This window comes from Talpa europaea, assembly GCF_964194135.1.
Source record: "Talpa europaea genome assembly, chromosome: 4".
NCBI classification, from domain to species: domain Eukaryota; kingdom Metazoa; phylum Chordata; class Mammalia; order Eulipotyphla; family Talpidae; genus Talpa; species Talpa europaea.
The window spans coordinates 115,358,295-115,373,453 of NC_140070.1; the positions used below are offsets into that span (position 1 = coordinate 115,358,295).

Genomic DNA, 15,159 nt, shown 5'->3' on the forward strand with positions numbered 1-15,159 from the left:
TTTAAAATGCATTTGTAATTGTTAGGAGGAAAAAAGCCTGTGAACAGCTGCATTAGAAAAGAAAAGCTGTGAGCAGCCTGCATCGTAGAATTAAATATCTTATTTTTCAAATATTATTACTATACAGCAGAGATCCAGCACAACCTGTGCAGAAGTCAAAGGAAAAGAAAGTGCTCACTTAGTCTTTGATTTCAGATAGACAATAAAAACTTACAGGGAATATTTTCTAGTTTTGCTTGCTACGACCAATAAGAGACAGGAACTAAATAATCGCAAACTCTCTGTAACCTAATCAACCTGAATAATTTGTTCCAACTGTTTCCTCTTCCAAGAAAACAGAAGTTTTAAATATAAATCTGCCATTTTACCACATTTCACTGAAAACTTCCAACACTTGTGTCATGGTTACATACTGCAAAAAAAGAGTAACCACTTTAATCTGTCACATTCTCTGTAGGAGTGACTATAGAGGCATGGTGTCCCTGAGGACTCCAAAATGCAGAGGTCTAAAACTGAAAACTTTTTTCATATACCAGTAGCAGCAAAACCCAAACTCAGGCCTCCCTGGTGGTGCAAGGGGTTAAAAACAGCACTATGAAGCTATCCGCAGCCACTGCAGCATGAGTTCGATTCCAGGCTGCCAGGGAACTACCCATACGGCTCAGCAGACCTCTCCTGTCTTGCCCGCTGCTCCCCTCAGCAGTGTATTTCAGTCAATCTGTCCATTCTGTTCCCCACTCGGTCTCTGGTGAATCCTCTCACCCCCTGCACCTCTGGCCTGTACCACAGTTCTTGTATGCATAAATAAATAAATCTTAAAAAAAAAATCTAAACTCACCTGAATTCACATTTGCAAAACCTGACCTGAATGTTCAATCCCAGTTTTTTAAAAATTAATATTCAATAAACATGGTATATCCAAAAATAGGAAAAATTCTGAATTTCCACAGGTACAAAGAGCCTGTGGACCTCTTTCCACAAGAAACCTGCCTTACCTATACCTGTACCTCTCTGATTAGGCTACAAAAGCTAAAGAAATACAGCACTGGTACCTCAAGCACAAGATAAACTATCATCCTTCTAAGTCAATTTTAATGGTAAATTAATTAAACATATAATTCAAACAATACAAATAGATGTATAAAATCTAATTTGTATTAACTTTTAAAATGAAATGAAAGACTTTGAGAAAAGTCTTTTTATTCCAGACCCTCTGGAACTAGACTCTCAGGGTCAGGGGTATCTGTTAACTCTTTGCTCTTCTCTACCACCAGAAGTACCTTACTGAAAAGGATTGAGAAACACTACTCTAAGATTTTTACCATTTCCTTAACTTCTTCTACTTTTGATTTCTGAACCCACAACTTCTCTAAAAACTTTTTCTCCTTCTCAAACTTTACAAGCCTATCTGTGTGGCAGAGATCACAATCCTTTGGGGGGACTCTGGCTGTTTCCTATTTTTCCTACCACTTTATAGAGTATATACAAGAACTACAATTCAATTTCATGGTGTAAGGATGATATGTAGGTTCTTAAACCATAAAATTATGAGAATGAGAAACTAAGATTGCTCCCAATTAGATGATATTCCTCTAAGGAAGGCTTTCATTATTTTCCTTGCTTTATTATTTTACTAAAGACTTTATAATTTTGTTATTCCTGCCTGATAACTTATCATAATACCTGACATTTTTTTAATGAACAAACCTTGATGTAAGTCACATTAAGGACCCTGGTAATATAAATAGAAAACGTAACAATCAATTCAAAGACAATGATAAAGGAAAGCTATTTGCTATTTGGATGGTAAAAAGAATGTCTTTGTTTCCATCCGATTCAAAATCAATGTTTCCACTCATAGTCTCAAAATTCAGTAAAAAGGGGCAGATGGAGGTAGAGAAAAGCAGAAATAGAAATAATTTGACCACCTCACCCAGTTTCAGCATGTTGTTCCAGGATCCAGAACCTGTCAGTTCATAAGGTGAAGAGTTCGAAAATACCTTAAAATCAAATAGAATAATCTCTGTAGCATCTAGATTTTAGAATAGAAATAAGTTCCTGATATGAAAAAATCACTCTATTGGAGATTATTTACTTAGGTAGCTCACAGAAGAGATACCAATAAAAACCGAAGGTTTGATTTGTGAAGACACACAAAATAATATTAAAAAAATAACAATTCCAGGTTCTTCACACATACTTACATAAGAAAAGCAGATGGACTAGTAATCAGATTCTTTATAAATATTTTTAAATGTATAATCTCTAAATCTTTAATTTCTTAACCTTTATATCAAGGCTAATTGATATGAACATTTCTGGGAAGAAATAATTCTACACATTAATTCTTAAAAAGAGAATACTATATTTCTAAAATTTAACTTCAGTGATTAAGTAGAAATATCAGTAGCCCCTACAGAGTCCTATCCCCACTGACCTCTCCTGAAGGGGCCACATTCCGTGTTCCATTACAAGCAGAAGTCACCATGGGCTTTGTGGTCAGCTGGCAGGGAAATCCAAATAAGCTGGCAGCATTGTAGAGACTGTTTTTCACTTGGTGAATAAAGCAATCTAGAAAGCATAATACAAAATACATATAAAGAGTAGCAAATTTCTAGCATAAAGATTATATCTGAGAAAAGGCCTTAATTTCTTAATTTTCATGGAAGTCCTATTTTCATTTATCAAATTAAAAAGACATCTGTAAAGATAATTTTTCTCCTAGATGAATAAGTGGAATTCTAGCATGGTGATTTTTGTTTGTATTATCTGAGATGACACAAAAACATAAAACTATCACATTAGCAAGTTATGTAATAATTCAAAGAACTCCTGAAATGACAGCTTTTAAGGTGAGTTCTCCAGAATTTATAAATCTTTATCAGAGATACAGGAACATAACTTAAACAACCAGAAGCATATAACCACTGGGTATAGGAGAATCCCGCAGGAAGCACTACTATTTAATCTCTGGTTTGTCCTTACCTCCCAGACTGGTGACAACACAGTTGTCCTAAACACTGCTTACTAAGTGCACATTATATTTTTGGCCCAGGGTAGAAATTAGTGAAGTATAAGAGATGTAGCTCTTAAACATCTAATGAAAGAAGCCCATCCCTCTGCCAGAAATGCACTGGAAGAGCTCAGAAACAACTGTCTCTACCACCAAAAATAAGGATATAAAAATAAGCAAATAAGGATAAGGGCCTCCCTGGGGCACAAGGGGTTAAAGTCTCAGCACAATGAAGCTATCCGCAGCCACTGCAGCATGCGTTCAATCCCCAGCCAGGATGCTAACCCACATGGCTTAGCAGACCTCTCCTGTCTCTCCTGCTGCTCCCCTCAGCAGTGTATTTCAGTAGATCTGCCTGTGCTGCTCCCCACCCTGTCTCTGGTGAATGATCTCACCTCTCCGCACCTCTGGTCTATTCCCCAGTTCTTGTATGCATAAACAAATAAATCTTTAAAAAAAAAACCAAGTAAATAAATAAGGCGAGAGGTAGATTTCAGTGCATTCTCCATGTCCTCCTTTTATCACACTATCCTTTCTCATTTCTTATGCTGCAGACTTGTTTTTGAAAACTTCCTATTTCCTAATTAAAGGTATTCTAAAGCCTAGTTTGAGGAAGAAACCATCAATTTAGCCACATTCTGCTTTACAGAAAATAGCCTGAACTGAAATGGTGGCTTTTAAGCAACAAGCACTCCAGAACATACAAGATATGAAATATTTCTGGGAAGAAGTAACTCTATACATTAATTCTTAAAAAGAGAATGTACTGATTATTCAAATAACCCATAGGAGGATAACTTAAGCAACAGGGAGGATGAGACAGTTGCTTAAAGCAGAATCCAATTTGAAGCAATTTGTAACTAGAGAATAGTTAAAAGTAACAAAGTTGGCCAATGACTTTATCATTTCAGGAATTATAGGGAGTTACAGGTTACCCCTCTAATAAAGTTTAGAGATGTCACTTACATTTTGCCATTTAGAGATGTTACTTATATCCCCCCATTTGTTGGGGGGGGGTATGGGGGGAGAAGAACTTTGGGAATTGGTGCTTAACCCAGACTGTCACCTCATCTAGACCTCAGAGGACAAGAGATACTCTTAGTAACATAATAGTGACTGCTAAAAAGTATTATATTTGTTTTCCTATAAATTTTGTCAAAAAATGAGTATGCCCAAAGATTATGTCAAAAGAGCTCACTGACTAAAAAACAGGGGTAGGGTGGAGGGAAGGAAGACAAGCCTGCCTAATTTGTAAATGGGGATAAGATTGGTCACCTGATTTTCCTGAGATGACACTAAATTTCGTAAAACCCCTTAATCTGTAAGATCATGAGTCTGTAATTTTAAGGTCCCCTTTTCTTTCGCCCTTCCTTTTTTTTTTATCTCAAAACAACCAATGTAACTGTACTGTCCGATATTATAGCCTGTAGCCAAATGTAGTTACCTAAATTTAAACTTAATTAAAATTAAATTCAGCTGCTCAATCACACTAGGCCCATTTAAAGTGTTCAGCAGCTATCATGCTGAGAATTGGATAACATTGCTATAGACCTTTACAAACTCTCACAGTAAATATTATTTCCTGGGCCCACTGCTTCCCCCTTTACTTAGGTTCCTTTCTAGAGCTTCCATTCAGAAAACCATAACACATATCATAGAAATCATGGAGGGAGAGAGCCTTGACATAGAAGTCCATAAAATAGATGATTACCTTAACTATTTCAGGAACTTTCTATAATACCACCGTGCATAATTATTTATATTTTTTCCAGAAAATTAACTCAAATTTTTTGCTAAATAAATGCATGAGGCAATTTTATATTTACATAAAGAAATATATATTTTAGGGTCTCCCTGGTGGTGCAAGGGGTTGGGACACACCTATGAAGCTATCCGTAGCCACTGCAGCATGAGTTCAATCCCCGGCCAGGGAGCTGCCCATATGACACAGCACACATTTCCTGGCTTGCCCGTTGCTCCCCTTAGCAGTGTATTTCACAATCTGCCTGTTCCATTCCCCACTCTGTCTCTGGTGAATCCTCTCACCCCCCATACCTCTGGCCTGTACCCCAGTTCTTGTGTGCATAAATGAATGAATCATTAAATATATATATATTTTATAGTAAATATATATTTATATAAATGTAAAGCAACATAATCTGCCTTACAAAGAAATGAAAACACAATAATTTTAAGTTCCAGCTAGTACTGTTTTAAAAAAGATCATCATGTAGGGCCTCCCCTGGTGGCACAGCGGTTGAGCGCTGGGCTGCAAGGCTGCCTGCAGCCTCTGCAGCACAGGTTCAATCCCCAGCCACTGGCGAGGGTCCCACATGGCGCAGCAGACCTCTCCTGCCACGCCCGCTGCTCCCCTCAGCAGTGTATTTCGGTCCATCTGCCTGTTCTGTTCCCGGCTCTGACTCTGGTGAATTCTCTCACCCTCCCGTGCTTCTGACTGTACCCAATGCTTGTACAAATAAATAAATAAATCTTAAAAAAAAAAAAAAATCATCATGTATTAAACAACTATTGAAGACATTAACACTAAATCAAGATTTTCTGCTTGAAATAATCAGAAAAGTAAAAATAAACTTTTTATATATAAAACTGATAAACTTTTTAGTATATAACATAATTTAAATATTGCTTAATAATGCTATGAATGCTGTATCGCTTAAAATCATTTCCTGAATTGGTATCTATCCTGTGCTTTGAGAAATACTGTCCTAGTGAATTCAGTATAAATATGCCTGGCATATTTATAACTAGTCAACTTTCCCAAAACCTAGTTGCCATTTCCTAAACTGCACAACTTTCCCATACCATTCCCTCTTCATAGAATGCTTTTCCTTCCTATTGCTCTCTGTTAATATCCTATCCATTCTTCAAGACCCATCAGACATAGTACCTCCTTCATCAATTATTTACTGAGACTCTGAAGCAGCAGAAAATTGGACAGTATTTTGTTACTACTACAGGCTTTATTTATCATATACTCATTGACATTATTATTATTTATGTGCTTATCTTTATACCAGCTACTATATACTCATATACCCCTACAATTTATAAGGTCTTTAAAAAAATCTCTGCTTACTTCATTTCTGTATTTCCTCTAGAACCTAACATATTACTTAGCATTAAGACAGGCTCAATATGTACTCATTGAATTTAAATGAAATCTTAACAAAGATATATTCATTCTTAACTACCACATCTAGAAGTAGATCCAAACTGATATTCATTTTTTTGAGAAAGAAGGATATATTATTGTAGTATCCCATTGTACCTTTTCTCATTAATCTAGTTTTATTCTCTTCAGGTTATGTCTAATCCTTCAGATATGGGGAAGTAAATAAACATTTTGGGGCAACATTAAATTGATTCACTCAGTGATCTGAACTAGATCATTTAGTCTTAAGCAGTTTTTGAAATATTTTTCCTTCAAAAAAAGAGAGTTCTTTTTCTTTACAGAAGATTTAGATTTTGTTTTAAAGATTTATTTATTTATGCATACAAGAACTAGGGTACAGGCCAGAGGTGCAGGGAGTGAGAGGATTCACTAGAGACAGAGTGGGGAACAGAACAGGCAGACTAACTGAAACACACTGCTGAGGGGAGCAGCAGGCGAGACAGGAGAGGTCTGCTGTGCCATATAGGTTGCTCCCTCGCCAGCTAGGGATCAAACTCACTGTGGATAGCTTTACAGTGCTGTTTTTAACCCCTTGTGCCACCAAGGAGGCTCTAGATTTAGAATTTTTAAATGTACATTCAATATATAGGTTTATTTGTCTGGAAAGATAACTAACTACCTGGTAAAAATGGCTACCTACAAAAAAGATAACTGAGTGGAAAAGGGACAAGAACAGGAAAGAAACTTATTTTTCACTAAATATACATTTTACCTTTTGAATTTGTTCCATCCATATATTTTTTCCTATTAAAAAGACTAATTTTTAAAATTAATATTCAATACCTAATCTTGGTCTTTTGGCAGGTATTTCATCAGTGTCCACTGTAGAAAACACAGAGCTGAAAAAGACAGAGAGAGAGAGAGAAAAAAAAAATATATATATATATATGTTTACATATACACACATAACTGTTTCTATAAGTAAACTTACTATTCATACAACACACGCCTTTCTAGCCACTTTGGCATAAAATGAGATCCAACTTATGTTTAAAAGAGAATTCTACTTTATAGGTGTTTAGCACATGAGGTGTTAACACTATGGGCCTAGCTATTTGAAAGAGACCCAAAACCCTCTATCATATAATAATCCATAATTTGGCTAAAATACAAATTTGAAGCTGGCAGAAGTCACCTAGTAAATAAACACAGGAAGATTAATATTTCCTTTTTCCCTCCAAAAACAATTATTTATTTTGAATTTTATTTCACCTTTATTTGAAATATCTCCAGCTATAGGGAAAAAATAAAAATGTTTCCAATTTTTTACAAAGTCAGCATAATTTTTATTATTAATTAAGCATAATTTTTATTATATATTTTTACATCATTTTTCATTTTTGTACAATGTATGCATTTTCATCTTGGTTATAGTCCCTGTACAATTCCCACCACTTTTGTTTTGATCCTACTCCCTTCTCCCCCCTGTAGTGTGTCTCTGGTTTATAGTTGCTTGTTGATTTTGATTTTTACTTTATTATAATTAGTCTTTTTCCTGGTCCCTTATTTAAGTTTTCTAAGTTCTTGCTATGAGTGAGACCATCCGGTATTTTTCTTTTTCTTTCTGGCTTATTTCACTGAGCATGATCCCTTTCAGCTCCATCCATGTTGCTACAAATTGCATGTTTAGCTTCAGAAATAATTTTAAAACAACAAATTTCCTTCTGAAAGATGACACCACCATCTTCCAGACTCCTCACCTCCCCTGAGAAAAAACCCATCTTCTATTTCGGGTAGAAGTAGACAATATAAGAAACCTTCAAAAATTGTTCTTAGCCAGAAAAGAATTATATTTAAACATAATTTTATTATGGAAACTATCAATACATTACAGCAGTAATAAAGAATTTTGGAGTTCAGTTGTTCTGAACACCTCAGGAATGTTAAGGTTTATGATATATACTACTAATCATCTTTCTAAAGGGGATTATGACTGATCACATTTACCAAAAGAAGAACAGAATATATCCTAGGAAAATGCCATTCAAATAATAATCAACAAGATCTCTTTGGTTTCATTTTGAATGAAAAATAGCCTGCATTACAAAGAGCTATTTTAAGTGAAGGATGGATGGTAAAGAACAGAGTTTTTATCTCCAAACACTGTTTCTGCTAGTAGCAGGGATTTTTATCAAAAAGGGAGAGCGGAAGTGGAACTAACATTCTCTTATTCAGTAAATAGGTAGCAAGTGTCTATGATGTGTACCTGCCTCTGCATACGGTCCTTAAGGTAGAAGTAACAAATAATCATTTTAGGCACTTTCAATAATTTCTCAAATGATCCCTACAACCCTACAGAAAGGAAGAAAGGAAAAATAAGTTGAAATCTTGCTATCTCTGGAACTCATGAAGGAATTTAGCTAACAATTTCATCAATGACCTACATTCTCAGACTAATGTATTAATCATCCTGTTCGCTCTAGCTCCAAGAAATCACCCTTCACTGATCTTGAGGCTTAATAAAAAAAGGAAATTAACACCTGATTGCTCTTAAGTTGAGGGGTGTGTATGTGTGTGTATGGTACTTTATTCCTTAGATTCTTAGGCAAGGGAGGATGGTGACACTATGAAATGGAATAAACCAAGGATGTAGAAGCAGAGGAAGAATAGCTTTAAGTTTCCCTACAATTTTAATTGAACATTAGAGTACAGACTAGTCATCTCTTTAAAGGAATGAAATACCTTTTTTTCTTACACTAACTCTAAAGCACAGAACCATTCTCCCTCCTTCCGTGGTCCCCCAAACGCACACATACTGTTTGACAGCTGCTTCACACAAAACAGCTGCTGTCTTGGTGCAAGGAACAGTAGTGGAGGTCAAAACAGCTTTGAGCAAGTGAAGACTCTCACTTCCCTTAACTGCATTTTTTTTTTTTTTTTTTGCCCGCAGATGACATTTGGGCGTGTGCTTTATAAACAGTGAGCAACAAAGATAATATTCCACCTATTTTAAATTTCCAACCTAGGAGCACCAAAACATGACCAAGCCCCATTTGTTGACAGCAAACAACCTGAACGCGGAAGCTAACACCAAAGATCCTACCTACCATCGCCCACCACTCCTAAAACGACTAGCACCTCCATCACCAGGAGCCACATCCGCACAGTGCGGAGCGAGCGACTACGTAACCACGACACCCGCCAGCGGGGTCTCCACAGCCGCGGCCCTGCCACCTGCACGGGCAGAGCAGGGTCGGCCCGCCAGCATCTGCGCTTCCCCGGCCGATCGCCGGGCGAGGGAAGGTGGGGCAGCCAGGCCGGCGCTCGGGCCCCTCTCCTCTCACCTGTTCGAGCGCCGCCTCTTCAGGAGGGCCCGGGCAGGGGGCACCGTCTGGTCACAGAAACGGAAAATGGTGCCGAGAATCCTAACCAGCCATTTGTACATACCAGGCCCAAGCAGCAGCGGCGGCCGACACACCCCGAGACACAAACCCCAGAGCTGTCGCCGCCGCTGCCGCCTTAGCCGCCTCGGCCACCACCGCCAAGGCTCTCAGTCGCCGACTTGTGACGCGATCTGAGGGCCCGCAGATAAAACGTCCCCAGGGCTACAGAAGGCCCCAGCCAGCCCCAGCTCCTGACGTCACCTCCTCCACCCGCCCCGGATCGCATCTTCGAACTCAGTCTGCGCACGCGCAACCACCGCCCCGCCCCCAACCCTTCGAACCTAGCAACCGGAATGCCGGCGAAACGGTCCTCATCCAATCGCCGACGAGATCGAGAGCGCTGTGGGCGGGGTTTTCGCGACTGAGCCAGTCCCGAGTCCGCCATCTGGGCCAGGCCCACGGCCGCACGTGAGCTTCTCTAGCCGGGTAGGAGTGCTCCGGGGGCCTGAAAAACAGTTGGAGCTCGGTAAATGTTTGTTCAAACAGATCAAGGCAGGTCAAGTTAATGAACAAGTGTGCGCCGTGCTAAGCACTGTGTTGTGCGCATGTGTCTATGACTAACAGGATGCTATACACGCATTGTCACCGTCAATTCATCGTCACTGCTCTGCAGTGGTAGGTTATCTTGTGCCCTTTTTAACAAATAAGGAAACCAAGGCATAGAGCGATTGAGAAATTTGCGTATGACCACAGAGCTAGTTAATGGCATAGCTGGAGCTGAACAGAGGTCCGAGTATCAGCCCAAGACCCTCAGTATCAGCCCAGGGGTCAGTTTACTGGGAGAGAGAATGATTTTCAAATTACAAAATAATTCGCTGCTGTGATAAAGATGTGGGTAAAGTGCAGTGGGAGACCGAAAGGAAAACCATACCCGGTGGAGTACACAGAAAGGGTAAAAAGGTACCTGCCTACCAGTATCTACAAGTCTCCCTGAGCTGGCAGGAAGTATAGTTAATTACTCCCCTTTGTTATCTAGAGGTCACACTTCCGGTTAATTATCAACAGAAAAAGCCCCACCCTACCTATTGGTAGAAAACTACTCCCATCCCCCAGTCCAGAGAATCCTCAAAGATTTTCTTGCCCCAAATAGCCATTCCTCACTGCTTTTGATTCTTACCTGTGGTTTCAGTTCAAGTCCGACTTCCAGACTTTCTTGAACTTCAGCACAAGCACGTCCCAGTACAGTCTCATCCTTGGCTCAATAAACAGTATTCTAGAATTCTGCTTGCATTCCAAGCCCCCTAACGTTCCGAACCACTGTGACCTGTCTGGTGGGGGAGGTGAGCTAGGTCAGAGTCACAAGGGTGGAAGCAAATCCTAAGTGTAGACTTAGACCCCCTTCCTCAATTCCTTTAAACATAACTACCAAGCTGTTGCTGAAAGCCTGAGTAGTTTTAAAAAACGTAGGGGAAGATTTAAAAGTGGTTATTGCAAATCCAGTACTTACAGCCCATTGCCCATTGCCTACCTAAAGGATTCTCCTCTCCCTATAGATAGCTCTTCATATCTCTCAACATCTTTTATAAGCAATCAACAGAAGAGACTTTTCTTTCCACCTCTACCCAACCCATCTTAGTGTAACAGGGTGGTCTCCAGGAAAAGGGGAGGGTCAATGTTCCCTGCCCCACCCAAAGGAGGGTGGAGCTGAGGTGGGGGGAGGAGGAAGAAGCTGAAGAGGAGATTGGAGATGGAAGGAAAAGTAGGATGGAGAGCCAGATAGATACCGGAAGGAGGCAGGTGGAGCAAAGGGACATGTGAAGAGACTGTGCTTACTTCTTGGTCCTGGACTGGTTAGAACAGATGGGGGTGAGAGACCCATGGGGAGGTTAACACTGGCAGCTTTTATCTTGATTTTGATTTTGCTCTTTTCCTCCCAGACTTGCTGGCTGTTTCTCATCCTTTTCTGTGGGTCCCCGCCAGAAGGTGCTATAGACTTGTGGCAGGATTTTGGGCCTTCCTTTGGGCCAATCCTGTTTGGGTGGACATTTACCCACGAGGGGATGAGTAACTTTGGGTGCTTGACTTGAATACTATATTCTTTGTCTTGTCTGTATTGCACACTAATTGTATTAAAGTTCCTTTCCATTAAAGGTCTTAATGTGTTTTCTCTTGATGCGGTGGATGGCACAACCTACTTAGAGCAGGCAGGTTTGGGGGTTCTGGGGTGCCCTTCTCCCTGTCTGGCAACATTAGGACAGTATCCAAGTAGTTAATTTAAGACTACTCTGGTGGAGCTATTTAGTTGTGTTCCAACATTCCATTCCACTATAAGAGTTGGTCTTTGATTTTGGCCAAATGGATATGACAACTAAAGTCATATTTGGATTCTGCAAACAAAGAGCAGTTTTCCTTCAAAACAAATCTGAAAACTACAAGAGAGTTTAGAATAGAAGCGTATCTCAGGTGGTAGCCACCAATATTTTCAAAATATCGGCGTCAAGTCTCACAGCACTCTAATACAACCACCCAACACAATTTATTTCCTGGCTCAATAATAGAAATCACATATACCCAATACTGAAATATTGGTCACTGGCCATGAAAACTGGGGAGACTTTGGAATTACAGGTCTCAGACAAAATCCCTGGGTCTCATCAGCAAATAGCTCATGAGTACTTATATTAACTCCCAGTAGCCACATATGCATATACCCTTTTATGTTCTCTTAATTCTCTAATTGACCTCTGGAGTGGAAAAAGGACTCAGCCTGGCAGTTTCTCCCTCCTAGAACTTGTCTGCCAATTGGTGACTTCAATGTGCTGTCATCCATAGTATAGGCATGGGACACTTCCTGTCCACAGGCCAAGAAGGGGGGTTATTTTTAGCCCCAACCACTGGACCCTGGTACTGAAAGACTAGAGGAGAATCCCAAAGCCATATGCAGTAACAAAAGCACTGTGGGGGCCTCCTTGATGGTGCAGGGTTTAAAGTCTCAGTGCAATCAAGCTATCACCAGCCACTGAAGCATGAGTTCAATCTGTTATAGGACAGGGAGAGGGGCAGCCCAAACCCCGCAAACCTGCCTATTCTACATGGGTTCTGCCATCCGCCGCATCAACACAAAACATAGGAGACTTTAATGGGAAGGAACTTTAATAAAACTAGGAAACAATACAGGTAAGGCAAAGAGTCTAGTTTCTAAATGAAGTACCCAAAGTTACCCATCCCCTCATGGGTAAAAGTCCATCCAAATGGGATTGGCCCAGAGCAAAGCCCCAAAGCCTGCCACAAGTCTAAAGCATCTTCCAGTGGAGACCCACAGCAAAGGGTCAGAAATAACCAGACAAGCCCGGAAGGAAAAGAGCAAAATCAACATCAAGATAAAAACTGCCATTGTCACCTCCCCACGGGTCTCACCCACATCTGTGTCACCCAGTCTACGACCAAAAGACAAGCACAGTTTCTTCACGTGTCTCTAGGCTCCATGTGTAACAGGGTGGTGCCCAGGAAAGGGGGAGGTTCCAGGTTCCCTGCCCCACCCAAGGAAGGGTGGAGCTGAGCAGGAAGAGAAGCTGCAGAAGAGACTGAGGAAGGAAGGAAGCAGGATGGAGCCAGGAGACCTGGAGGAGGCGCATGGAGCCTAGAAACACGTGAAAAAACTGTGCTTGTCTTTTGGTCGTGGACTAGGTGACACAGATGTGGGTGAGACCCATGGGGAGGTGACAATGGCAGCTTTTATCTTGATGTTTATTTTGCTCTTTTCCTTCTGGGCTTGTCTGGTTGTTTCTGACTCTTTTCTGTGGGTCCCCACTGGAAGATGCTTTAGATTTGTGGCAGGCTTTGGGGCCTTGCTCTGGGCCGATCCCATATGGATGGAGTTTTACCCACGAGGGGATGGGTAACTTTGGGTGCTTCATTTAGAAACTAGACTCTTTGCCTTTCCTGCATTGTTTCCTAGTTTTTATTAAAGTTCCTTCCCATTAAAGTCTCCTATGTTTTGTGTTGATGCGGTGGATGGCAGAACCCATGTAAAATAGGCAGGTTTGCGGGGCTTGGGCTGCCCCTCTCCCTGTCCTATAACACATGCGCCTCTTCCAGGTCTCCTAGCTCCATCCAGATTCCTTCCTCAGTCTCTTCTGCAGCTTCTTCTCTCCCTGCTCAGCTCCACCCTTCCTTGGGTGGGGCAGGGAACCTGGAACCTCCCCCTTTCCTGAGGACCACCCTGTTACAGATCCCCTGCCAGGTAGCTAACCCACATGTTGCAGCAGACCTCTCCTTTCTTGCCCACTGCTCCCCTCAGCAGTGTATTTCAGTACATCTGCCTGTTTTGCTTCCCACTCTGTCTCTGGAGAATCCTCTCATCCCCACGCACCTCTAGCCTACACCCCAGTTCTTGTATACATAAATAAATAAATAAATAATCTTTGAGGAAAAACAAAGGTGCTGGATTTTGGCTCTTGGTTTGGATAACTTGCACCCTTGTATTTTCCAGGCAGGCAGCAGAAATACAACCTTATTGCCGAAGTTTTCCTGTGGTATAAACAGTTTCCCTAGTTTACCAAAAGGATTCACTTCCTGTGGAGCTTTTCTCCTTCAAGATTTTCTAGGGCCCCTCCCCCATCTTCCTCAAAACCTACCTTCTCTCCGCATAACAATGAAGACCCAGCTCTCTAATCCATTTTATAATCTTGCCGTTTTTTCCCTTTGCCAGTACTCTCAAGGTTTCCCCTCAAACTTATTTTTGTTTAACTCCCTCCCTCCCTGGGAATGGAGTTCTTGGCCAGATGGAAGAGGTGGGAGCCCAAAGAAGAGAGGCTGTTGGTTTGGGCCCAATATGCCTAAAATCCAATATAAGTCACCATCTTGAAGATTAATTTTCACCTAGGGACCAGCTCTTCTGGTACTCAAGAAAAATGTGACCACCTAATAAAGTGACTTTGATCTTATTCAGTGTACCTAATAACAGCCTTGGCCTTATGATGCGGAAAGCAAGTGCAGTTCTTTCTTGCCCTAGATTTTATTACAGAACGTGCTCACATTGACTATAAATGGTTGTGCCTGCCATGTATGGAGAAATAGAACCAGGTCCTACTGAAGCTCATTTCCTAATCTGTGAAAGAGAATTACTCAAAACTGCTTCTGAGATCAGTGAGCCGATTAAATATGCTTATGTATGTAAAGAGCATACTTTAATCCATAGCTAAATAGCTAAATCTTTCTCTTCCTTCTTCTTCCTTCTCTGATCTAATAAGTCAGTTAATTGCCAGTTCTCCATCCTATATTTCCCACAGGTCTGCCCCTACCTCTTCCCTCCCTTGTCAGAACTACTGTCATTCAGGGGCTGATCATTTCTTTCTTTCTTTTTTTTTTTAAGATTTATTTTTATTTATTTATGCATACAAGAACTGGGGTTCAGGGCCTCCCTGGTGGCGTAGGTGGTTGAGTGCAGCACTGTGAAGCTGTTTGCAGTCTCTGCAGTGCCAGTTCGATCCCCACCGGCCTCCGAGCAACCCACATGGCGAGCAGAACTCTCCAGTCTCGCCTGCTGCTCCCCTCAGCAGTGTATTTCAGTCATTCTGCCTGTCCTTGTTCCCCACGCTGTGTCTGGTGAATCCTCTCACCACCCCGCG

At 40.9% G+C, this 15,159-nt stretch overlaps 1 protein-coding gene across 2 annotated transcripts in view; it reads right to left on the bottom strand.

The window, feature by feature from the left end:
• SENP2 (SUMO specific peptidase 2) overlaps window positions 1–9,815 on the bottom strand; it is a gene marked incomplete at its 3' end in the record, with an annotated part of 35,416 nt that extends 25,601 nt beyond the window's left edge. The window contains exons 1-4 of one of the 2 annotated variants that reach the window (XM_084232350.1): window positions 9,491–9,815; window positions 6,990–7,045; window positions 2,438–2,571; window positions 1,934–2,000 (exon numbers count right to left, since the gene is read on the bottom strand). In XM_084232350.1, the coding sequence (XP_084088476.1) occupies window positions 1,934–2,000; window positions 2,438–2,571; window positions 6,990–7,045; window positions 9,491–9,591 (358 nt within the window). In that variant the 5' untranslated portion in view covers window positions 9,592–9,815. Of the gene's footprint in view, window positions 1–1,933; window positions 2,001–2,437; window positions 2,572–6,989; window positions 7,046–9,094; window positions 9,142–9,490 lie in introns of those variants that run through there. The other variant, XM_084232351.1, reaches the window with a different exon arrangement.
• Window positions 9,816–15,159: the final 5,344 nt, after the last annotated feature.